Source organism: Cucurbita moschata, unplaced genomic scaffold, assembly GCF_002738365.1.
Source record: "Cucurbita moschata cultivar Rifu unplaced genomic scaffold, Cmos_1.0 Cmo_Scf00036, whole genome shotgun sequence".
Classification (NCBI taxonomy): Eukaryota; Viridiplantae; Streptophyta; class Magnoliopsida; order Cucurbitales; family Cucurbitaceae; genus Cucurbita; species Cucurbita moschata.
In genome coordinates, this window is record NW_019268552.1 from 1,991,355 (window position 1) to 2,017,116 (window position 25,762).

Here is a 25,762-nt window from a genome sequence, read left to right on the forward strand (position 1 = left end):
TTAAACAAAAAAGACACACAAATTTATGGAAGCAAGAGATCTGTGTTTCGATCGATGCCATGGCTTTTCCCCAACACAAATTTAACCATAAACTCTTTCACACACACAGATAACAGATCAAGTGGGCTCTTTATATGTATGATATCAAAGGAAAAGATGGGCTTTAATTAGGCCAACTCTAAAGTCAGTCTCCCACCTTATATTTATCACAATTATCGAGGGATGAGGGCAGATATGAAAGTGAAGTTGAGCCCTCACAATTTCGTATCTTCATTAAAACCTCCACCTTTGTATTGTCGCACAATGTCAACCACTGCGCCCTCCATTTTCATAATTTAACAACTTCATAAACTATGAACACATATGAACACAGAAGCCATGGTTTTAAGCTTCCGGTTCAGATTTCAAGAACACATTGATAGAGAGCGTAACAACTTCCTTTCATTCCATGGCTCACTTTCTTTTCTACACCCTCGTAAAAAAATGCTTATAGATTTCACGGTCCATTCCCGTTAGATATTGTTCTAAGCCCACCGCTAGCCGATATTGTTCTTTTTGAGCTTTTCCCTTACCGGGTTCTTCTCAAAGTTTTAAAAAAGCATCCATTACCTCTCAGCTTATAAATGAGCAATGAATGGATTGGTTGGGGTTTCGAAATTGAGCATACTAATTGGGCTACCCGTGTAAAAACATTTCAAGGTATGCAAAGCATCACTACTCCATTGGACTAGAAAGAAAGCAAAAGAAAATGGATTGACGTACATATCCAACTGATTTTGTGTGCTATAAGCAGCCCCACAAAAACATACCTTTTCTTTTCTTTTTTCATCTTTTTCTTTCTATGGGGGTCAGAATTGTGAAGAAGCTTAATCAACAAACAATTATGATCGAACCATAACCAAGAATCAAGGTTATAAATTTTGTAGTAAATGAGTATAAAAAGTGGGTGAATTAGGTAGCCTATATCCAGAAGGAAGAAACGGGCCAGGTGGTCAATGTTGGACTACTTGTTTCACGCGTCCCAACGTCGAGCCCAAAAGCCCAATCTAATCATCGCACACACACGGGGCATGTGCAAATAACAATTTTCAAATTCATTTTTAAGATATGAAAATAATGAACTAATAGAAACGAGAATTGTAATGGGTAAGGAAGGAGGGATTTTGTTTTCTTGTTGAAAACCAGTAGTAAATATTGAAGAATACTTGGTCAAAGTGTATAAAGTGGGATTCATTCGCCGTAGAAATTCTCTAGTTTTGTTCTTCCCATTAATGCCTCCGAACCCAGATGACTTCTCATGAGGAATGACCTTCAATCGAACCTGCTCTCTGCTCAACACTAAGATTTGTAAGCTTTCGATTCATCTCCTTCTCTACTTCTAAATGCAAAGCTTTCCATAGCATTTCTTCTGGGTTTATACCCATTTCAAAATCGAATGCAAGATGAGCAAATCCTGCTCTTTGGATTCTTGAGTATTGGGTATTGGATTAGTTTTAATGGGTTCGTGAGAACTCCTTCGATAGATGCGAAGTGGGATCCCGTCTTTGTTCTAACCTTCTATTGCCTCTGGTTTGGAATGGAACTTCCTCTGTTTACAACATTGAAAAGGTTTCCGTATTCGGATTTCTAAAGAATCTTTAACTTGTTTGACCATCGTATTGGCGGATTGGTGTTTTTTCTGATTCTCTTAATTTAACGGACTCGTCTTCTGCAATGTTGGACAAAAGCATGCTTCCGACTAGAATATTTTTATACTTGATAACCATGTCTATGTTCCTTCTAATTCTTTCTTCTGTATTCATTCTACAATCCAACTGCAATTCATTCTTACCCAGTTCAGTACTCAAGTTCATTGTTGTTAACAATACTTCAAGTTACCTAAAACACAATGTGGACAATGAACCGATGGAGCTTCCTACGCTACCTGTGGAAGCTCCCCCAGTGGAAATCGAAGTAGCCATTAGAGATAGGGATATGGATTATTCAGTTTCTAACCAGACAGACTTGGCCTGTGATCCTGCGAAGGCTCGTTTGAGAGTATTCATGTATGATCTTCCGCCTTTACTTCACTTTGGGTTATTGGGGTGGAAGGGAGAAAAAGATCAAGTTTGGCCTAATCTCAGTAATAAAAGTCAAATCCCATCATACCCAGGTGGGCTGAACTTACAGCACAGTATGGAGTACTGGCTTACACTTGATCTTTTATCATCAAATGTCCCAAATATTGGTCATACTTGCACAGCGGTTAGGGTAAAGAATTCAAGTCAAGCAGATGTGGTGTTTGTGCCATTTTTCTCATCCTTGAGTTACAACAAACATTCTAAATTACTTGGGAAGGAGAAAATCAATGTGAACAAGATATTGCAGCATAAGTTGATACATTTCTTGTTTGGTCAGAAGGAGTGGAGGCGAGTGGGTGGAAAGGATCATCTCATAGTTGCTCACCACCCGAATAGTATGTTGGATGCGAGAGAGAAACTGGGCTCGGCCATGTTTGTGCTAGCAGATTTTGGAAGGTACCCAGCTGCCATTGCAAATATTGAAAAAGATATTATTGCTCCTTACAGACACGTAGTGAAGACAGTTCCTAGTACCAAATCTGCCACATTTGACGAGCGTCCTATTTTGGTGTATTTTCAAGGAGCTATATACAGGAAGGATGTAAGTCTTTCTGTAACCTCGAGTAACTTATTGGTGTGCTATGCTTCTCTAAGTTTTCCTCTCCCTAATCTTATTTTTCGGCAAAATTATGTTCTGCATTGGTGTTTCATATCACTGCCTGAATCCCTTTGTTGGTTGATGGGAAATTCGTGAAATATGATATCATTAAGATGGACTCGTTGATCTTGAGGAGTGTCAAAATTAAATATTTGATGCTTAATGGATTCATCTGCACGATGGTCAATCCTGTTATATGCAGTGGAAAAGCCAATGACATGCATAAACTTAGCTAGCATAAACTAAAGACTATCCTTTGTCACGCATGATTATTTAAAGCCAAATTGCATTTCCTCTGCTGTGTTTGGTTTCTAGTGTTGCATTGCTCGCATTTATCATCTTTTTCTTAGGTTCTTTTTAGTCACCATGTGTTCTTATAATTATCTGATAACATTGAAGCTAATGAAAGTTATTCTAATTTTCTTTTTGAATTCGTCTTCAGGGGGGAGTAATTCGCCAAGAACTATATTACCTTCTGAAAGATGAGGAAGGCGTTCATTTTACTTTTGGAAGTGTCAAGGGAAATGGAATCAACGAGGCAGGCCAAGGAATGGCCTCATCCAAGTTCTGCCTCAATATTGCAGGAGACACCCCATCATCAAACCGACTTTTCGATTCCATTGCAAGTCATTGTGTTCCTGTTATTATAAGTGACGATATTGAGCTGCCATATGAAGATGTCTTGGACTACTCAGAGTTTTGCGTCTTTGTTCGAGCAGCTGACTCTTTAAGGAAAGGCTATCTACTGAATCTTCTTCGTGGAATCGGACGAGAAAGGTGGACAAAGATGTGGGATAGAATAAAGGAAATTGTGCATGAATTTGAATATCAGTATCCGTCTCAAAGTGGTGATGCTGTTGATATGATTTGGCAAGCAGTGTCACGTAAAGTGTCGAAGATAAAATCTAACCGGAATTGGAAGAGGAAGAACAGGTACCAAAGATCTGAACTTCTCCTAAAGAACAGTTGATGATGAATTCAGTAAACATAAAGTTTTGTAGTCACTGAGATCTATCATCCTTTCTCCATATTGCTATGGTCATGAATCTTTTAACTGAAAACATAGTAGTATTGAGATTATAGGCTGTCTAGAGTTGATCTGTACTCAATATTCGCTCACTTAACTTGTAAAGTTCATTGCAGCCTTGGACCTTATCATCTTCAAACTTGTTCAGCCTTGGCTTATCCCTTTAGAATTGTGGTTACTGAAGTTTAGACCAGTTTTTACTTTTTAGGATCAGACTTCTAACTTGATAACTTCATACTTGATTTAACATGGACACGTCTCAAACGAAAACTTAACTGATAATTGTTGGATAATATGAAATCATCAACTGAAAAGATGAGTACTACGAGGGATTAAAGAGGAGTTGTTAGAGATATAGCTCTTGCTTGGGGAACTGTAGTGATGAACTTAAAACTTAAAAAAATAAAGCTTGGGAAAGAATGTATTTAGAAGACATGGATTAAGTTTTCTACAGAACATCTACCTATTTGTATGACAGAAGAACTTTGTTTTACATCCAAATAAAGCTGTTTGTTTTGTTAGAGCTCGAGTTTGTACGGCACTGAAGCTACTCACCCAAACAGATGCAATCTTCCACTACAAGAAAGCTACCAACAATCTTTGATAAACTGTCTAGGAGTTCATCTTTTCACCACTCAATTTTTCTTGGAAAACAAATCAACATGAAACTGAACTTCTTTGTATCTTCTTCATTTCTTCTCATCTCAGCATTTGTTGTGAATGGGATCAGATCCCCTTCGAATCCTTCTTTTATTCAATCGGGTTGGATCGAAACCCGTCGAAGGTGCTGGTGCAAAAGCCAGTGTTCTCCCCCAATCGTCCTCAACGGATGCCTCCTTCACAAACTTGAAGCTATTGAAAATGGGAATACGTAGCTTATCCCATCTGAGTGCTAGATCGATGTTGCTCAGCCCACTGGTTCCTTCTGGTTGAAGAACCAAAAACCAAACACAGAGTAGTAGCATGGGCACCCTATGAACCAAAAACCCCATTTATACTCGAAACTAGAAGAAGGGTGGAAGTATCTGTGTTGTTCAGTGAGGAGGGGATGGGGAGGAGAAGGATGTGTGTGTGATATATGCAGAGACAAAGGTTAGGATGGCTCATTGTTGTATGAAGAAGCCAGAGCTTCATCTTTAAAGGAAAAGGACGGGCGAAAAGCAAAAGACATAATTGGGGTCCATAGCTTGTAGGGAAATCTTAAGATTCATCTTATGATAAGCCTGCAAAAGAAGCAATAGGAAGGTGTTTTAAGAGGACTTTGACAGGTTTGAATTTAAAAGGGGAAAAGAAAAGAAAAGGTTGAATGGAACAATATCCTTGAGAAGGCAGGGACTACGGATATTTTTCCTTGTGCTGTCCATTTCATTAGTTCCTTACATCCTGTTCCAATCTTGGGATTGCCCTTTTTTACCAGACCAAGACTGGCCTCAGTTAGCTGTCGTTCCATGTCACCCGACCATAAATAACACATGATAAGTGCTTTTACGGTTTAGTCTATGTAGTAAACATTATCATAATCATGTGAGAATAAAAAAAGAAATCTCCAATGTAAAATATCTCTTTTTGGCCTGCAAGAGAGAGAGAAGGGGAGAGACAGAGCCATGAAGCAAATAAAAGACCAGAGAGGGGAACAGAGAGCTTCTACTAGAAAGGAAAAAGAAGAGCAAGCTTTTTCTCTATTGGTCCCTGCTGCAACAAAACTTGGTCTTCAGAATCCTTCTTTCAGTGGAGCTCTTTTTATACTTTTATCTGGGGGCTCTTTTGCTTGCCCAACTCCTTTATTTTCTCCCTTTAAAACCTATGAAGAGTGACCATCTTTGAATCACCCTCCCTCCTCTCCCAATCATCCATCAACTTAGCTTACGTATGCCTTCAGCTTCCACAGCCTACTTTTTTTTGTTTAAGACTGCCTAAGAATAAGTTCCTTTCATTAAAGATCATGCAAGTTAGCTAAAGTGCGTTCTGAGACACATTTTGTAACATTAACTAAGAAAAGCCTGCATTTCTTCTTCCGTATTATATTATATATTTAGAGGGCCATGAGACAGTTGTGTGTTGAAATCTAATATCTTGCAATCCAATATCTTGCCAACTTAAACAAGTAGATCATGCACTAGTAATGATATATTAATACTTAACAGGAAGAACCTGGAGGCTCTGAATTAACCATCACGGATTCCGTGATAACCAGAACGCAAGAGATGTAGATTTAAAGCAGTACGAAGGAAAAAAAAACTTGCAGAGGATGCCAAGGGGAAGATGGAAAATTACAGTTTACTGATAATTTTTTAAAGAGAAAGAAAGAAGGGGAAAAAGGGTGGAATACAGTAGAATAAATTTAGGTTGAAGTTAATATTTATAATGCCTGTCAGCACTCCATAAAGAAACATCGTTATTGGAGTGGCTCTTGATGAGGCGTCACTACAGGCCCTGGAGCAATGGTAAACTGGAGGCTCTGACCTTGTGCTGCCTGCAGCATAAATGCAACTTCAGTTGCTGCAAGCGCTGCAGCTTCCTGCAAGAAAAAGTAAAAGAATAAACAACAATAACTTCAGGTTTTAAGGAACATTTTGAAGCACAAAAACCAGAAGATTACTAAAGTTTTGCAAATGTGAAGCATAATAAACCAGCTCTTTAGCACACACCTGTCTTTGTCTTCGACGCTGTAGTATGCTGATAGCCCATGCCATAATGTAGCAGGGAAGAAGAAACCCGACAGCTCGTAGCAATAAAAGCTGTCAATGTACATAAAAGTTAACAATAATCAGTACACAAATATAATAGAATTGAAGGGGAGAAAAAAAATTTGATGTCTCACTTACCGAGAAAAAAGTGTAAGCATCATCTTCTCCATCACCATTTGTAAGGTACAGAGCGTGCCTCAACAGTAAAAGAGCCAATAACTGTAGAGAAGCAACAGTAATAATCAACATAATAGTGTGAAAAATAGACGTTTTATTATAATCTTAACAGAGAAACATTTGGAGAGATAGATTAAGAAGTGGTATAAAACTACAGAACTCCTTGATGTTGAATGACTCCAACCAACTTTGGTTTAACAAAAATCAGTATCTAACAAGGGAAATTAATTCAAGGGTAAAAGTTAAGAGTCTCACAATCAGAGCAGCAGATCGGCAAAACGCCGTTCCATTTGCACTGGCATCTGCATATTCATCGTATTCTGCCTCAAGAAAGTGGCGTTCTGCTGCTGCCATAGCCAAAAGTCGTGGATCATGCAAATCTAAAGCATTTTCAGAGACTGGCCAACCTTCACTGCAAACACATTTTGATGAACACAAAATCAAAGATTAGATCTAACAACGTCTGCACTAGTAGAAGTAAACGAGATATGAAGAATTCAAGCAGCGAATGTTAGAATGAACAATAATAGGCCATTCAGAAACTACGTATTAGCAGAAATTCACGAACCAAAGTAAACATCATTGAACTAGGTGAACCAAAACTTACCTCATATCAATGGTAGTATCTTCCGAGCGAGGGGGTGGTACAGGCAAGGTATAACCAGGCTGATAATTCTGAAAAAAAAAAAATTAAAATATCAACATGTTGATTTGAACTTCCCATCGATGAAAATAACTCCCAGTACTTGTAGTTAAACTTGAGAATCAGGATATGATTTAGTATTAACATCTCTAACTACCGAACATACTTCCCTCGGTAAACGAAGGGGAGAGTTTGACATCCACAAAGTTAATCTTTAGCCATCATTTATATTTCCCTCCACAAGCTTTTATTGTGCAAAAATGCCAGAAGTTACAACATTATAATAATATTTCATAATGTATGAACACACATCAACGATCAACCCAACCACCATCAGCATCATTTTTCATGAGCCTGACACATCTACTTGATAATACCAAAGATTGGCCAAATATAAAGGTAAAGCCTTGTAGATTCCAAACAGAAAGATGGTTTTTTCTACTTGACTAGTTGATCGATAATCAGCTAGAAGAATCCCCTTAGACACTAGATAAAACAAATATTCCAGATTTTCTAATGGTGGTGATATAGTTTACCTGATGACAAATTTCACAATTTATATCTCCCTTCTCATTGCACCATCGCTGGACACATTTCCTGTGAGCATACTGGAATAGGGAAATGAATAGAATCAGAGGCATATAAAACAGAATATTTTATCAGTAATAATGATGATAGAATCAGACTTCTCAAGGCATCATGGCACAGGGTTTGATCAAACAACAGATGAAACATACGACAACTCAAAGGTGTGGCTTGAAATGTGGTGTGTCTGTCCTCTGTCAAGAGAACTACCACAACCTGAAAAACAGGTTTCTTTCCATCACTACCCCCAACAGAAAGAACACGTTATTCATTGCCATGGCATTACATTATCCCATTAGCCTGAATAAAACCAAATACAGATGAAAATTAAGTATTGAAGATGGACTCTTTTTATCATGCTCTCTTCCCACATAATTCAAGTCAGTTAAAAGTCTCTTCACATTTTGTAAAATGAAAATAACGCTCAGAAGCAGTAAAGACAATCACGATCGGCTCTTTGTGCCCCTTTAAGTCAAGTGAGCAAAGCAACCACCTAGGGATTCACAACTTTATAATGAGTATAACCATAACTCTACAAGGCACTGAAATATGCGACATTAGCAAAATATGATGATTTTCTGATAAACTTGTCTCATGACCAGAGAACCATTTCGTTAAACTACAAGGACCATTACCATAGAAGTTAGTAAATGGTACCTTCAAGCTGCCACTGCAAGCACAAGGAATCTCCAAATTCTTAATACTATCCTCTTCCTGACATATTCGACATTCAACTGACTGAATAAGGGGGTCTTCTTCAGATCCATCATGTTCATCCACATCTTCAACAGAAATAGCACAAACAGGTGGCTCTGAATTTTGAGAAGATGAAGATTCTAAAGAAGACCCTGGAGCAGTAGTTGCAGGAAGCGACTGCAAGCTTTCAGGCTTATTGAGGCGGTCCACACACAAAACCATGTGATCACCCATTCTTGTGTAAAAAACAAAAGCTCCTGCAACATCAAAGATATTACTTCGACACATGATAAAATATTGCCCTGATTTCTCATCTCACATTAAAAACAAAGAATACTGTAATTGCAGAGGCAATGAACGAAAGCAAATAAACCAGTGTAACTTTCAGTAACTTGTCTATAAAAATAGATTGCAGTTGGATTCTTAAAGAAAAAAATAATTACATACCTTCAAACGTCTCTCTTGTGCTCGATTTCCCTCAATTCTCGAAGCCCTCAGCTACAAAAAGAAGAAACCGCAAGAAAACTTTAAACTCCGAGTAATTGCATCATAAAAGGCCGAGTCGCACTCTAAAAATCAACTCCTCCCGCAAACAAAAGATTTCATTTTTCTGATCAACAACTTTTGAAACTATATCTTTCAAGACAGTATATTCCTTACAAAAAAAAATAAAAAAACAAAAGGTAGAAATCCTTTCTTCCAAAACAATCTAACTACAAATCAGCATCTTTCTGCTGCAAAACCATCGCAGCTAAAATGTGGGCACAACAAGTAGAAAAGAATCCCTCAACTTCGCTCACTCCACCTTACAAGTTTTAAGAAACATCATACAAGATAGAAAAAAAAGAACCCAGAGTTCAAACTTTCAATTTTCAACTCAACAACAAATTTCAACCATTTGCTAAGCTTACAAGAACCAAGAAAACATACCCCCCAAGAAATGAATCCACAGAAAGCCCTAAAACCCAATGATCAGACGAAAAGCAGAAAACTAAATTGCAAACCCATGAACAAGCAAAAAGAAAACAATGGAAGTTGAATAAGAAGATGAAAGTGGTGGAAAAAAAACCTTCAAAATTTGGTTCAGAGTCTCACGGAGGTTGCAAAAGGGAAGTCTTAGCTCCCTCCCTCAGAAACTGTGTATCGGTGACACAATCCGATTGTTTGTAGGCTTATGAAGGAAGGGGATCTTTTGCGTTTGTCTGTATTGGACTCGGTCCGCTCTTTCTTTCTTTCTTTCTTTCTTTCTTTTTTTCAAGTTCAAGAGCTTCGGAAACCCCGAGCCTTGCCTCGGTAACGTTCGTCTAAAGTTAACGCCTCGTTGACGTTGAATCAGTTCGGTGAAAGGGAGTGTCTCAGTGCATTGTGACGGACGGCAAAGAATCAACGTTTTTGGTACACATTTTCCAGATACCCCCTGGGCCCACCTCCCCAAGCCCAACTTCTAAATTTGTATTTTTTAAATTTTAAAATATTTAAATTCCTATTATCATTTTAAATATTTTAATTTCGCATTCCTACCCAACTTTGAGAAAAATAAATGAAATTATTTGGTCTTAGGTTATCAGCCAATCAGAAAAGGCCACGTCCCAAAGAGTCTCTGTTCATCTAAGTTCACGGGAGAAATTGGAAAAGGAAGTATTCAAATTATGTAATTGGGGAAATGGATTAGGTTTGGTATATTAAAAAATTGGGCAGCGCCCATTTGATTAATATATTGACTTTGACATTACATTAGTAGAGTAGTGCGGCAGGTCTTGTGCCCTAATTTTAATTATGATGCCCTAATTTTAATTATGATGCCCTAATTTTAATTATGATGCCCTAATTTTAATACTTCTTCTTTTTGGGGGGCAAACGATGAATGGAGCGTTCTAAATTTCCCCCCGCCTCTTCCATTTTCACCAACAAAAATCTCAATTTACGAGGAAGATGAAGACGATGACACAGCTTCCGATGCCACCAACTTAACAATGTCGCAAACAAAATTAATTCCAGGAGTCAGCAAAGCAGTCGGTAAATGTTTGATCAATTTTTTTATACTACTAGGAAGAAAGAGATGCATGCTGTGATGAATGGAGTTAAAGTGGTTTTTGGAAGTCTTAATGAACTTTAGTAACTGGGGTTTCATTTCATGGTTTCATGGTTTGATTGTTAGAAATTTGGCACTGATGGTTTAGTTTGTTTGTGGGGTTCATTAGTTGTTCGGTTCAGGTGGGATCTTGCGTTTGCTGAATTGCTCATCTTTTTGTGTTTCAGTAGCATCTCGCTTTTTTACTTTTGCATTCACATTTCCTCTCCAATTATTGTCTACCTACTTCCATCAATTTCTTATTTCACTTATCCAATGATGGAAGCCAATCATTAATTAATACCTGCCCTTTGGATTTCTTAAGTACCAGCTGCATCTAATTAGACCACAAGTTTCTTTTTTTTACATGGACATGAGCTTACCGCGAGATCTCACCTTGGTTAGAACGGGAACGAAACATTTCTTATAAAAATGTGAAAACCTCTCCCTAACATTTTTTAAAAATCTTGAGATGAAGTCCAAAAAAAAAATAGTCCAAAGAGGACAATATCGGTTAGTGGTGGGCTTGAACTGTTACAAATGGTATTAGAGCTAGACACCGGGCGGTGTGCCAACAAGGACGTTGGGCCCCAAGGGAAGTGGATTGTGAGAAAGGGTGTGGAAACCTCTCCCTAGCAAACACACTTTAAAAACTTTCCGGAGAAGCTTGAAAGGAAAAACCACATTCATTACAAGGAGGTACGTTTTGAAAACTTTGAGCGAAAGCTCAAAAGAGAAAATTCAAAGAGGATAAAGAGTAAGCCCAAAGAAGACAATATCTTTTAGTGGTGGACTTGGACTTTGGCGGTTACAATTTCGGTGGAAGGTCTTATTCCTCCTCCAATCCGTTGAAGTGATTTGAAGTGATTTTCTATAGAGTCTCTTGAAAGTGAGAAAGTTGGAGCAAAGATGGTTTTGGATTCTCATTTTAAGGAAGATAAGCAAGTCTAATGAATCAGCCAACATAATAGTTATAGCCATTGAAAGAGATGCTTGTCGTGAGTCCATATCGATCACTGTAAACCAGTTCATTAGAGGTATGTTATAGTTATCTCCACCAGGTTTAAATGGTGATTTGAGTTACCATTCATGCAGATATTGCAAAACTCTAGTTTGGTTCTTGGAGGAATCTTGATATTACAAGATCTCATTACTTGATATTACAAGATCTCGATTTGTGTGCAGTTCAACGGCAGAGTTGATTGATAGAGTTGAACTGCAATAATCTACTTCCAAAGGCGATTGTGAGTTGCATATAATTCCTGCTATATGATTGACTCTCTTGAGTTTATTTGGTCAATAATCGGTAAGTTATCAAATAAGATAGCTAACTGAAATAAGTTTTCTAATAACTGTTCATCAAGAGCCATTATACTTGAGCCTATTGAAGCTGTCCAAAGGGAGCCTGATCAGTTGTCAATGCATTTATCACAAGCAGAATTTGAAATTCAGCATGCACCGTTTGCTGGAAATGCAATGGTTTCTGGTGGATATGCCGTTCTACCAAACACAAACCCATCAAATCTCCTTTACCGTGAAGAATAGTCAAAGCCATCAGTTTTCTTAACATGAAAGATTTGGCCCTCTTGAGGGAAACTACCACTTAGTGGTGTTCTGATCTACAGTGTAAGTTCATAGTACCTTCTGCTGCTGAATTTACCATTGATCGGTCACCAAACCGCTTCAAGCACTAGAAGATTACATCTTTTTCAGGCACTGACTTATGTCTGTAGGGTTGTTATACAGATGAACAATCTGATTTCAATGAAATATCAGAGCTGAAGTGTTGTATTCACAGCGTGAAATGCTGCCACGTGCAACTTAAAATCAATTAAGCAATGACTGTAATGGCCAATAACTTAATATTAAGGTACTCCACTTTAGTGCTGCTTTGGTATTGAAATTCGCAGCCAATTAAATTGATTGTGGTGGATATTGGGTATGTTGCACTCAACCAGTGCATCCACCTTCTCCACTCACTACAAAGCCTCAAAGTTACACAAGGAAAATGTTTTGAGATGTTTCAGGCAGAGAGAGACCCATAAACTAAACAATCCATATTGCCTAATAAACAACTAAGGTTCTAAACCCAACTTGTAGATCTTTGTAAGCTTTCCTATCATATAATAAAACCCAACCAATAATCAACAATCAGCGCAGCCTCGAAACTGTGGCCCTGGTGTGTGACGATTGTTGGCTCCGGATCCTGGATAGTCATTTAGTTCCAAACTCATTCTTCCATGCCTCACTTTATCTTGGTTTGCAATCACCTGAACGAACAGAAACCTTCCATGTTTAAATCCCAAGAGCATAAACAGATAAGTTAGGAAGAAGTCAATCGGTAGTAAAGAGAGAAGAAAGGATCCAACACAGAATAGGTGAGAAAAAGTAAAATGTTGATGGGGGTAATGTAATATACCATGTGGGTGTTGCTTGAAACTTGAAGATGTTGAATGGATGCATGCATGAGGCGGACACTTCCTACAGAATGAGATCAGAAGCATTTTGTAGTTCATTTTGTAAGAAGAAGAAAGAAAAAGAAGAGGAAGGAGAGTGGTTTGAGAGGGTTACTCGAAGATGGGACAGCATTGGAAGAGAGAAGGCTGTAGTGAAGTCCCAAGAATATGACAAGTAAACGAAGGAAATGAGTAGGTGCTGCCATTGCTGCTCTGCTCAGAGTGCTGCTCTGCTTCAAAGAAAACGTGTGTGTGATGGGGGGTGCTTTAGGAAGAGGGCAATTTGTAGTTGTATATTTAAAATTGATTGCAAAAATGAGCTGTGTTTATAAGATGGTTACGCCAAGTCCAATAGAAAGTGATAAGCCTAGGGATTCTCAAATCTCTATGAAAGATGAAAGATGAAAACTTAGGGAAGTGGGAGGGAAAGGGAAATGATGTTTTAAAACTCAATATGCTGGGAAAAGTTGGAAGACACTGTGGGAAAGTGACTCATGGTGTGCACCATTTTACCAGTTGGGTAGTGGGGTCTCGGGAGAGGTTTCTCAAAACCATGTGGGATCTTATAATTCATCTATGGATTTAGGCACACCGTTTGTTATCTAACTTTGATACGATTTGTAACAGTTTAGATCCACTGCTAACAAATATTATCTACTTTAGTCCATTGCATATCCTTTCATAATTTTACGACGTGTCTATTAGGAAATTTTTTTTATACCTTTTAAGTAATTTCTTCGTTTCACCCTTTAATTAAATGTGGGATTTCACATTAAGTCTAGATGAGATGAAATTTAAAAGTTCAACCATTTTATTTTTTCACCTTTATTTAAAGGATGAGAGAAAATTTAAAATATTAAAAATATATAAATTAAGACAAATATGTATTTTATTGGGTGTAAACTTATTTTTTAGAGGAAAAAGGGAAGGAGAGAAAATGATTTATTGAGAATTTAAAAGATTTTGGGAATATAATAACATACCTAAGGGACAAGTGTCAAAATGTTGATGGAACATGTGCCAGCGCAGCAGCCAACTGTTTTCTTTAATAAATTTCCTAATTCTTCAAATAATAATAAATTTTATTTTTATTTATTTTGAAGTAAGATGTTGGCCATAGAGAATATGAACATATATGTTACAATTGAACAAAATAATGTTTTTTTTTTCTTCCTTTGGAAGGTGCGACATATTTAGGAAGCACCAAAAATGAAAGAGAAAAAAAAAAGTAAAAGCAAAAGCAAAAGACATGAAACATGAAAAACAACCAAATAAAATGATCCACGTGGAAGGCGGCAGCCAAACTTGTGAAAGTGAGCAGTAGGGGCATCGCATCGGGTGCACCAACTTTTGGTACAACCCAGAATCAGAAATGGAAGAAAATCTTTGTGTCCACATAAACTTGTGGCTCACAATCAAATTCACTCGCTGACGAGGCACCCCCACCCCTTCTTTTAACGGATTCATCGTCCAACTTCCTTCCCCTAAACACTCCCAAAAATCCCCTTCCTTCCTTCTTCAACTTCTTCTTCTTCTTCTTCTTCTTCTTCTTCTTCTTCTTCCAGCACACAAAATTATGTTGGATTGTAAGGATCCTGCTATTAAGCTTTTTGGCCGGAATATCCCTCTTTCCGACGACGTTGAAGCTCCGGCGGTTCATTCCCATGACTTCAGTTCTGAGAAACATGCAGAACCCAGGAAGGTACAGAGTGCCTTACACATACCACACTCTCTTATTGCTTTATCCAACTGCTACCCATTTCACCAATTGGTCAAACAAAATCTGGGTCGTTTTTACTTTTTCACTTCCGTTTCTGCTACCTGGGTGCTTCTGAAGAAAACCCACTTTTTTTCTTCTCTGTTTTTACTTTTGGTTGATTGTGAATCCTTCCGAGTCTTTTTCTTTTTCATCTGCAATTTAATTTTTTTTTTTTCTTTTCCTCATCTTTTCAATTAGTTTTCCAATCATGACTGAAAAAAGTGACTAATTTACTCGAAAAAGGAAATAAAAGGGTTTTTTTTTTTTTTTTTCTCAATGTCAAACTTCAGCTCTACCTCAATTGGGATTTTAACAACGGACTGAACAGAAACTAGATTGACTTAATTTGACTGGTGTCTATGGTTCATAAAACTTTGTTCCTTTGCTGGATTTCAGGACGCATGTGTAGATGATCTTGAGAAACCTGTTGATGGTTCAGATGATTCAAGAAATCTGGAGGGCGGGCAAGAGGGTAGCGTGAATCCCAAAACGCCGTCTATAGATGAAGAAACTGCGAGACCCATTAATGGAGAACCAGAGAGTGAGAGGCTTAATTCAGAGAAAACCCTAAAGAAACCTGATAAATTGCTTCCATGTCCTCGCTGCAAAAGCATGGACACAAAGTTTTGTTACTACAACAATTACAATGTCAATCAACCTCGCCATTTTTGTAAGGCTTGTCAAAGATACTGGACCGCTGGAGGCATCATGAGGAACGTGCCGGTTGGAGCCGGTCGCCGGAAGAGCAAAAACTCTGCTTCTTATTACCGTCACATCACAATCTCTGAGGCTCTTGAAGCTGCTGAAATTGAGGCTTCAAATGGAACCCACAAACCAAAATTCATTGGTAACTGTGGCAGAGTCCTCAGTTTCAATTTGGATGCACCCAGTTCTATCCCTAAAGGGTGTGATAAAAGCTCGAGTTTGTCTTCTATGGCAGTTCAAACACCATCAGAATTGAAAACCAATGGCTTCCCTTCTCAAATTTCTTGTCTTTCTGGAGTTCCGTGGCCTTTGGTTTGGAATTCATCAGTTTCTCCACCACCCTTCGCCCCTCCAGGATTTCCCTTTTCTTTTCTTCCAGCAACTACTTGGAGCTGTGGGGTTCCAGGACCATGGAACACCCCGTGGTTTTCACCACAAGATTCCACAGCACAAAAATCTAAAGCTTCTCCAACACTGGGAAAGCATCAAAGAGACAATGAAATGGCGAAAGAAGATGCCATTTCAAGTAAAGAAGAGGGAGTTAAGCAGAGAAATGGATGTGTATTGACCCCAAAGACTTTAAGGATTGATGACCCAAGTGAGGCTGCAAAAAGTTCCATATGGGCAACGCTTGGGATAAAGAATGAATCAATGAGTGGGGGAAGAAATCTGTTCAAACCCTTTGAACCCAAGGGCCATGAGAAGGTTCCTGTTTCTAAAAACGCCTCAGTGTTGCAGGCAAACCCTGCAGCCTTGTCGAGATCTCTCGTCTTTCATGAGAGCTCTTGAAGGCAGATTATATGATTATTCCCCGTTTAAGCGTTTACAGGTATTTGCCTAATTTACATAGCCATGCAGATTGCTGAGCTTCCTTCTTAAGCCTTGTAATGTACAGAGATATATGAAATACTGACATAGATCGCAGAAACTTTGGTTGTTTGTGGTGCCGTATTATCTGTTTTTGCTGCATTTTTTATGAGTGAGTCGATGTATAAACCTGGGACAGCCACATGGGCACTGCAGAGAGTATCTTCCAAAAAGTTAAGAAATGGAGAAAAGAGTGGAAAGGCAATTATAAGCAACAAAAGGTGATCCTACTGTGTGGTTTTATGCAGCGCCAAAGCACCAAAACTCCTTATCACAACAGCTGTAACAGGATAAGATTGAGAAAGCAGATAGTCCTTTTCTTTTCTTTTCTTTTCTTTTCTTTTCTTTTCTTTTCATTTCATGTTGTTTTTAAGTCTCAACTAATAATAGGGCGAAGGCCAAAGGGAGATATTTAGAAGGTAGAAGAAGAAGCAAATGATGTAAAAACATGAGGTAGCAGTTCAAATGCCCCTTTTGCTTTCCCTGATTTGTAAGGTAAAGCCATAAATGAAAACTGGTTTTTTCACTCGGAAAGGAAACGGTAACGACTCAGATTCACATATTGTCTTCTTTGAGCGGAACATCACAATTCACCCCCTTTGGAGCTAGCGTCCTTGCTAGCACATTGTCTCCTGTCTACCCCAATGTAGGACTCCTGCCAAATCCACCTCCTTTGGGACCAGCTTCCTTGCTTGCACATCGCCTCGTGTCTACCTCCTTCGGGAAACAGCCTCCTCGCTGGCACATGGTCTGGTTTCTGGCTCTAATATCATTTGTAATGACCCAGATCCACCACTAGCATATATTGTTCTCTTTGAACTTTCCCTCAGGGCTTTAAAATGCGCTAAAGGAAAGTTTTCACACCCTTACAAATTACAAATGGTGTTTTATTCTCTTCCTCCTTGAGACATCAAAGAACTTCTTTATATATGTAGTACAAAACTGATCGAATAAGCCCTTACAAGCCCTTGCAAATCAAATGTAGCTGCCCAAAGTGTCAAGCTTTTAACAACCTCAAAGAAAATTTTGAACACTTTAATCAATTCTTTGTGCACTATGGATGGACTCATAATTCCACTACCTCATTTTGTGTCTTTTCTAATGCACCATATACAATTTAAACAATGTTGTAGAATTAAGCGCAAACCTATAATTGGTGGAGAAAAAGGTGTCACGTGTAGCTATTGGGAGTTGGGGTCAACTCTCCACTTCAACTAATTATTTTTTTTTATTGAAAAGCTTAATTATAGATATTGTTTCCTTTGACGATTACTTATCATGTCAGGCTCACGATTTTCAAAACACAGAATTTTTCATACAATGGTAAGAAATGTTTCATTCCCCCTCTCCAATCTCCTGTTAATGCAGTTAAAATCTTAAAAAAAAAAATATTTTATTTCAATATTTCATGAATTCTATAAGCATACATATGCATAGGTCCCACATACAAGACATACATATTTTCGTTCTCATCGCACAACATTCATAATTTAAATTTTCAAACAATCATGAAAAACATCTTATACAATAGAAACATTAAACCTAGTTTTGAGGCGTTCCAATATCTCCTGTTAAAAAAAAAAAAAAAAAAAAAAAGTTTGAGATTGGTGAGTGGGACACGTGTGTGGCAATTACGAAAAAGTATCCAATAATATATATGGTATGGTGCGTTTTTGTTGGCTTTAATTAAATCTTTTCATACTTTATGTTATATTATATGAATGTGGTTCATAAAACAAGGTTGTTTCCAAAAAGCATCTCCTTTTCAACAAATGCCTATGTTTTTTCTTTGATGAAACTTCTGTTTCCAACGTTGTTTTAATTTTTGTTTTTGTTTTTGTTTTAATGTAGTTAGTCTGATAATTAATTAACATCTTCTTTCGTCATTTGTTCATCTTATTTATGCACCATCCATATCTGTATTCTAGAAAGTATATTTATAATGTATGTAAGATTTATTTGAATATATCACATCATTTGAAGATGTATAAAATCAATTAAATTAAAATACAATTAAATTAAAATACAATTTTTAATGAAAGTCTGCCGGCGTTTCCCGGGGGTTGCAACAATTTAGGAGCTAAAAGTCAAGGACAGGACACGGTAATTCCCAGGAACTTTATTTTTGTAATCAATTTTATAAAGATAATGAATTTATTATTCAAATGTAATATTTCAAAATTAAATTAAAGTTTTGAGGATGAAAACTAATAAAACGCGCCCAAGAAGAACACATAATCTGGCGTGATTCACATCCTTTCCATATTATTTATACGGAATTGGTGCTGAAATTATGATCTGTAGGACGGATCTCTGAAAAACAAAAGCATGTTTATTAATTTAATTGAAAAAAGGATGAAGCTTACAATTATATAAGCACCACCAAATCTTTAAAATTTCAAATTACTTTTCGTGATTGAACAAACATGAAAGCGTGTCCTTTTTCTAACCATGGTTAATTGAATTCTGGGATTGAGATCGTAATTTAAAATTAAGAAAGTTTATGAATAAAATTGACATTCAAAGACTTGACTTGTTCTACTCCCGAATCTTAACCTAAAACTTGAATGCAGGATTCATTAAAACACTTGGAAATAGACGCGGCGGAGATGGGTCGTCCAGACCATGATACCGAAATTTCTCAGAACTTCATAAAACTTCACTGCTTCTGAAAAAGGTTGATAAAGAAACACAAAATGAAGTCATTGCGTCCACTCTTCCATCCCCGGATCTTAATGTTCTAATTTCCTGGAAATTTTCACCCTCGATTCTGAAACACGCAAGCCAACTACTTGAGAAGTTTAATCAGGGTAAGCATTGACCCCGCTATACAAATATGTTCAAGTCTTCCTTTGTTGTCCCCAATATAAATTGCCTTCTGCTCACTGCTCACTTTGATATCTATGCTACTTGTTCACCCTTTCACTCTCTCGCAAATGGCACCCATTGATGAGCTTGATTACGCTAACCCCATTTCAGTTTTTCAGATTTTGTTTCTGTTTTTTCTCAATTTCCTACTTGAATACTTGTTTCCAGGTCCCTTGTACGTTTTCATGCTCTGTGCCGCCTTCCATTTTTATCTGTGGAATTCATGGGTTGCCCACCGCAACATCATCAAACGCTTTGAGGCTTCTGATGGTGCGACATGCACACCAAGTGCTCGACGGAATGCTCATGTGGGGCATTGCTACACAGGAATTGTGGGCATGCCTGTTAATGACGCACATGAAGTGAAACTAACCATTGAAGATGTGAAAACTATGATGGAGGCACTCCATAACAACATGGAAACTAATAACCTTGAGTTGAAGGCTGAGATTGAGGGGGTATTTGAGGAAGAATTGAGTGTAGGGGAAGTTAAGGAAGCTTTTGATTTGTTTGATGAGAATGGTGATGGGTTTATTGATGCAGAGGACTTGAAGAAAGTGTTGGATGCCATGGGATTTACAGTGGCTTCAGAAGTTGATGAATGCAGGAGAATGATAAGTGGATATGACAAGAATGGAGATGGGCGTTTAGATTTTGAAGAATTTGCTAAGCTTGTTGAACAGAGTTTTTGTTGAAAACGGGTGTGTGTGTAAATTTGACTTCCAAAATAAGTGTCTTACATTAGGATTTAACTAAGAGGCAGGATTGTATGAACGATCATTTGTTACAAGAGCATCCTCAAACCTCCATGTGATGTTCTTGAATCTTTAAGTTCTTTTTTTCTTTGTTTCTGTGTTTGCAAAGCGTAAGTTGTTCACAATGTTTGGGTGTTTAAAATATTTTTAGAGCAAGTATCAAGGTTATTTGGGCAAGAGTTGCTCACTAGTTAACTCTAATTTTGAACACTTATTTGGAAAGATTAGATTTTGTTAATTTTTCAAAATTTCAAGGTGATTTTAGGTTAGGGAGCATTTGGGAATGTTGCAACATGTTATTAAATTCACATTTTGTAGGTACATCTCATGCATTGATATGTATGTATATAGAACCATATGTAATGGTTAAATGAAAATTAATTGATTAAATTTTTTAATTAATTTATAATGGGTAGATTTATAGAATTAGAGTAAGCTTAATGTTTAATTTTGAAATCTTTAAATATATATTTCATAAACGAAGATTTAAAAAAATATATTGAACATCAAATGAAGAGAGAAAGTAGTTAATTAAACATAGATTTTTCTTTTTGTTTGTTTATTTGTTTAGATTGGAGTTTGAATTTGTGCGATAAAACGTAGTTAAGCGATGTGGGAAGGCAAAAAAGGGAGGGATTATGGATCGAAAAGGAGAAAAGAAGGGGCGGAGGGAACCGGTTGGAGTTTTCAATTTTGATAACGCCATCGCCATCGCCCAAACGATTTCTTGCTGATTGGTTGCGCTAATTTTCACAGCCGAATTCTTAGGCCGACCTTTCGTGCGATCTAAGCAGAGCATTGCATGCACGTCCCCCATTGCCTTCCCCCATTGCCTTCCCCCATTACCTTCCCTTTCCGCCATTCTCCCTCTCCGCCATCCTCTTTCCGCCATCCCCGTCCCTTCCTTCTTCATCATCTTCTTGTTCTTGTTCTTGTTCTTCTTCTTCTTCTTCTTCTTCATTCACCTCCCCCCTTCTCGGTGTGATTCATTTATTTCCCTTCTTGTATTAATCCCCCCTTCCTTTCGTTTCTTTTCCTCTTTCCTCACTTGGGTTTTTCTCCTTTTTCCGCTTTCCCTTCTTTGATCTTTCTCCCATTACTTTCTTTCCCATTTTCCTCACTTGGGTTCCCTCAATCTTCTGTTTTTTTTAGCATTTCCCTTCTTAAATTTCCCTTCCATTTCTTTCTTCCCCATTTTCCTCACTTGGGTTCCCCCTACATTTTCCTTCTTTCCGCCATCCGTTTTCATTACTCTGACTTCTTTTCCGATCGTCATTCTTTGCNATCCTCTTTCCGCCATCCCCGTCCCTTCCTTCTTCATCATCTTCTTGTTCTTGTTCTTGTTCTTGTTCTTCTTCTTCTTCTTCTTCTTCATTCACCTCCCCCCTTCTCGGTGTGATTCATTTATTTCCCTTCTTGTATTAATCCCCCCTTCCTTTCGTTTCTTTTCCTCTTTCCTCACTTGGGTTTTTCTCCTTTTTCCGCTTTCCCTTCTTTGATCTTTCTCCCATTACTTTCTTTCCCATTTTCCTCACTTGGGTTCCCTCAATCTTCTGTTTTTTTTAGCATTTCCCTTCTTAAATTTCCCTTCCATTTCTTTCTTCCCCATTTTCCTCACTTGGGTTCCCCCTACATTTTCCTTCTTTCCGCCATCCGTTTTCATTACTCTGACTTCTTTTCCGATCGTCATTCTTTGCATCGCCTCCTTTTGGGAAACAGGGGAACCCCGTTAAGGGATCGCAACCGAACTTGAATGACCTCTTGATCCCTCGGATTTTGAGCTCTAGTTTCGCAACTATATCCTTAATAGTCGGTTCTTCTTGTTCCTCTTCTTCCAGCTAGAGAAGTGCATTGATATGATTTCGCAAGCTGGCCGAGTTTGAATACGGGGAATAAAGATACGGTTTTGTTGATTTCATTGCGATTTTCTTATTTTTCCTTATAATGGGAAGGGTTAAGCTGAAAATAAAAAAATTGGAGAGCACTGGTAGCAGGCAAGTGACCTTCTCTAAGAGAAAAAATGGGATTATGAAGAAAGCTAAGGAGCTGGCTATACTCTGCGATATTGATATCGTTCTCCTCATGTTTTCGCCAACTGGAAAGCCGACGCTATATCAAGGTGAACGCAGGTACTATATTCCTCAAGCGACTTCCTATTGTTTGTATGCACCATTATAGGTCGTTTAAAGAGAACCAATTGGAACGGATATTGTTGATGATTCTAGTTTTAGCGACCGATATTGCGTTGAGGCATTGATATGTTTCGATGCCCCCAAATCTTGTTTCGCCAAGTCTAGATTAGACGGGAATTTGGAAAATATGAACCATCGATTCATCCGTGTCATCCTATTGCAATTTTGTTCCAGAGACATTCAGTTTGTATTGTTCATAATCTGTGTTTTGTAGTATCTATCTTTGTATCTGGAAGACGGAAGAAGTTTGCATTCATTCACCACAAGAGAGTCTATATCTGAGTTTTCATGTGGTTTATTGTGAAGAGAATTAGAAACCACATAACCAATTAGAGCTTGAAAGGATAGCCGGTTAATTTTCTGTCTTATACTCGATGTGGATCTTTAATTTTACAGCAGCATCGAGGAGGTCATTACAAAATTTGCTGAATTGACTCCACAGGAGAGGGCAAAAAGGTACGAGAACCTATCCTTAATCATTATGACTCAAATCCTTGGCAAACATTTTCTGGTAGCATAGATGGCTAATTCATTCCATTCTGTTTGGAACAGGAAACTGGAAAGCCTTGAAGTAAGTCTCTGCATGTCTCCTTTTCTATTTTCAATCCATCCTTAGAGATTTTATCCTTTTCTTTTTCTGCCTGCTTTTGTTGTACAGCATGCTTTTGAATTCTCATCTCTTGTGTACAAGTGTACTTATTTGTTTGTATGTTCTATTCGAGCACATAGGCGCTGAAGAAAACATTCAAGAAGTTAGACCACGATGTAAACATAAAAGATTTTGTGGGTTCAAGGTATTTGTCCATATCCGTCAAATGTATATTGTATTCTGTCCGAATTTCAAGATGATTACAATGGACCTGACTTTTCTTTACCCTTTTTCTCCTTTCCTGTAATATCTTGCAGCTCTCAAGATTTTGAGGTATCAAGCCTTTTTTATCATTGCTTTTTCATTAAACGAGAGTAGTTTTGTGCTTTTTACTAATTTTATATATTTTATCAGCAGGAATTGATCAATGAAGTTACCGTATTGCGAGATCAGATTGGTGAAGCACATAAGAGACTGAGGTGCACCTTTGGAGCTTTTATTTTTAAAGTATATAGCCTTTTCTTTTTTTTTTTTTCTTTTTTTTTTTTTATAATTTGGCCCTTTTTCATTTCAACCAAGCTTTCATTGAGGGGGGAAAAAGAAAAGAGGAAAGAATGCACGGGTTAAAGGAACAAAACCCAACTACCAAACGGAGTCAAACTAAAGCAAAGGACTCCAATCATACAATATAGGATGTAACGGGATTTAATCCTTTTGTACCAAGCTTCTACAAGTCCTACAAGTGAAGGCAACCTTTTCTTTTATTATTATAGCCTATGATAAAATGTTACATGTAGACGCTTTTCTTTATCCACAAAAATCTTGGTTAATGTATATTACAAGCAGATAGACAGCTAGAGGGGTAAAGGTGGAGTGTAAATAGGATATGACAGATGACAGTAGAATTGGGCGGAGGTGATAAAATCTGGAACTTCCAAGTTTGTGAGTCGTCAATGTGAGCCAAAAAGTAAGCCTAAATGCTTACTGATCTATTGCTATAGGCACAATCATATGCATGTTTAGTGTCAGGCATGGAAGTCATTCTGTTTGTATGTTGATATTCTAGTGTTCCTCTTATCCCTTCAGCTATTGGAGGAATCCTGATAGTATCAGCAATATACAACAGCTCCAACAGATGGAAGGTTTAATAAGGGAGTCCCTAAACCAGACACGTCTACACAAGGTATGTTATGCACGTTTTAGTTGCATATATCAAAATGATTGTTCTTGTCCATGACTTCATCCCTCTAGGCTAAAGATATGTTTATTTATCTTTTGACTTGATAATGATATTAAAACCCATTGGCTGCATCATTCTGGCATCGGTTTGGTCTGATGTAGCAGTGTTTTGTGGGACATTCTACCCTATTTTCTATTGCGTTTATTGAGGACAGGGGGATGGGCTTTTCCATGTTACCTATTCTTCTCCAGATTTGATGTTATTTGTTTAAAGAAATTGCTGCTGGTACTTAAATCAGGTTCTGAAATTTGGCAGGAAAATTTAAGAAGACACCAACTTCTCTCACAGGAATTCACGGGCCAGGTAAGAGCAAAAGCTTTCCTACCCCTTCTTACAAGCATGCTTATGTTTTGTATATATTGATAGAGTCGACATGTTTCCATTTACCACAGTATCCGGGTGGTGAGATGTCCTTACCTTTGTTAATGGACGAAATGCAAGGCATTCAACCCCTGTTATGGCTTCCCAACTATGGGACTCAACAGATTACTTTGCCAAATGAGCCTAACTTTCTGCAACCAGGGTGAGCCTACAATGGATGAGATTAGTTTACGAATATCTGCTTTTTATAATCAATATATGTAATGTGTGAAATAGTTTTCTGTAGACAAAATTTGAAAAATGCTGTATGATATGTCTGTTTATGTGGGGGGTGATCATGTAGCCTTGAACTGAATTTATGCTGGGGAATGTGTGCAGTGATGTTGAATGCTCATTTCCAAGCTATCCCAGTTACTACAACCCTGGGAAGCAAATTGAAGCTGGAGTATCTGGTCAAGTTGATAGCATGCCACAGGGTGATGGGGGTTTAAATGAATTAAGTGGAACTTCTTGCTCAACACTGCAACTTGGTGAGCAATATCAATACCCCCCTACATGTGATGGTTCCAGCTTCCAAGATGAAAAGAGACTGAACCTTGAGATGGAGATGAATTTGCATGGAAATTATGTGGACAACCAACTAAATGGGAAGTTGGACCTCTCAAGATCTCTATATGATGATGAGCAGCATCCTTGGGGTTCTATACCAGGGCCTTGTAGCATTCCAATGTACCAAAGCAGCAATGCGTACCACCACCATGTAGGTTCTCTACTAACTGCTCCTTCTAAAACATAGTGTACTCCATATTTGTATCCACATTTGTTGTTCAAAAACTTCATAATTGACGATCTTTTTTTAATCAATACAGAATGCTATTATTGCTATATATACAGAATGGTCAGTATTGTTAGGATGCTGATATGAGGTGTTATCATGTTGTTTCAATTCATTGATGATTTCATGGCCTCTTGCAGCAACCAAATTGATTCCTACCAAATTTCAGCAGTGATTGAAGGGGTAACAGATTGAAGAGTTCCTCTTGATTGATGTGATCAGCATTTTTGTTGGGATAGATTCCTTCTCCCAAATGCCAGACTCAATTATTTGATCTATAACGAGATGAGAATGATCCTCTGCTCCTCGTTTTTTCCGTTAACCAATATACTCAACTTGTAAATACAAGATATACGAGATCAGAGGTTGGTTTTTTAGATTAGATTTTCTTTTTTTCCCTTTTCCCCTCGTGGAAGAGCTGTAAAATATTTGGGGTTTTCTGGTTTCCTTAGCTGTACATTGAGCTATTGTAAAACATGGAAGCAAATTTCATATTTTCTTTTATATCAAGTTTGGAGAAAATTAAAGATAGTCTTTCTTGCTTCTTCCCTACACTCATAGTGTTTCCATG

General features: G+C 37.8%; 5 protein-coding genes across 8 annotated transcripts; 4 read left to right on the forward strand and 1 right to left on the reverse strand.

The window, feature by feature from the left end:
* The first annotated feature begins 1,142 nt into the window (after nt 1-1,142).
* LOC111431397 (probable arabinosyltransferase ARAD1) lies at nt 1,143-3,933 on the forward strand. Of its 2 annotated transcripts, XM_023068020.1 has the most exons (3): nt 1,144-1,347; nt 1,836-2,661; nt 3,161-3,933. In XM_023068020.1, the coding sequence occupies exons 2-3, from the start codon at nt 1,906-1,908 to the stop codon at nt 3,686-3,688; spliced, it is 1,284 nt and encodes a 427-aa protein (XP_022923788.1). In that variant the 5' UTR covers nt 1,144-1,347; nt 1,836-1,905; the 3' UTR covers nt 3,689-3,933. The 2 variants fall into 2 exon arrangements, with proteins under 2 accessions (XP_022923787.1, XP_022923788.1); XM_023068019.1 differs by having other exon boundaries at nt 1,143-2,661.
* A 1,970-nt stretch (nt 3,934-5,903) lies between these two features.
* Nucleotides 5,904-9,756, reverse strand: LOC111431401. The gene is made up of 9 exons (XM_023068026.1): nt 9,603-9,756; nt 8,981-9,031; nt 8,495-8,790; nt 7,789-7,860; nt 7,217-7,284; nt 6,865-7,021; nt 6,571-6,651; nt 6,394-6,483; nt 5,904-6,263 (listed from the first exon to the last, which is right to left on the reverse strand). Exons 3-9 carry the CDS (start codon nt 8,765-8,767, stop codon nt 6,141-6,143), a joined length of 864 nt encoding a protein of 287 aa, XP_022923794.1. The 5' UTR covers nt 8,768-8,790; nt 8,981-9,031; nt 9,603-9,756; the 3' UTR covers nt 5,904-6,140.
* Nucleotides 9,609-20,170, forward strand: LOC111431403 (probable calcium-binding protein CML45). Its single transcript, XM_023068027.1, has 2 exons — nt 9,609-9,679; nt 19,428-20,170. Exon 2 carries the CDS (start codon nt 19,445-19,447, stop codon nt 19,952-19,954), a length of 510 nt encoding a protein of 169 aa, XP_022923795.1. The 5' UTR covers nt 9,609-9,679; nt 19,428-19,444; the 3' UTR covers nt 19,955-20,170.
* Nucleotides 14,517-16,915, forward strand: LOC111431399 (cyclic dof factor 3-like). The gene is made up of 2 exons (XM_023068021.1): nt 14,517-14,762; nt 15,216-16,915. Exons 1-2 carry the CDS (start codon nt 14,637-14,639, stop codon nt 16,311-16,313), a joined length of 1,224 nt encoding a protein of 407 aa, XP_022923789.1. The 5' UTR covers nt 14,517-14,636; the 3' UTR covers nt 16,314-16,915.
* A 1,139-nt stretch (nt 20,171-21,309) lies between the features above and the next one.
* LOC111431400 (agamous-like MADS-box protein AGL65) lies at nt 21,310-25,725 on the forward strand. Of its 3 annotated transcripts, XM_023068025.1 has the most exons (11): nt 21,313-22,143; nt 22,603-22,662; nt 22,759-22,777; nt 22,936-23,000; nt 23,113-23,128; nt 23,210-23,274; nt 23,882-23,978; nt 24,291-24,338; nt 24,428-24,558; nt 24,735-25,116; nt 25,332-25,725. In XM_023068025.1, the coding sequence occupies exons 1-11, from the start codon at nt 21,959-21,961 to the stop codon at nt 25,341-25,343; spliced, it is 1,080 nt and encodes a 359-aa protein (XP_022923793.1). In that variant the 5' UTR covers nt 21,313-21,958; the 3' UTR covers nt 25,344-25,725. The 3 variants fall into 3 exon arrangements, with proteins under 3 accessions (XP_022923790.1, XP_022923791.1, XP_022923793.1); XM_023068022.1 differs by lacking the exon at nt 25,332-25,725 and having other exon boundaries at nt 21,310-22,143; nt 24,735-25,323; XM_023068023.1 differs by lacking the exon at nt 25,332-25,725 and having other exon boundaries at nt 21,312-22,143; nt 23,213-23,274; nt 24,735-25,322.
* The last annotated feature ends 37 nt before the right edge of the window (nt 25,726-25,762 follow it).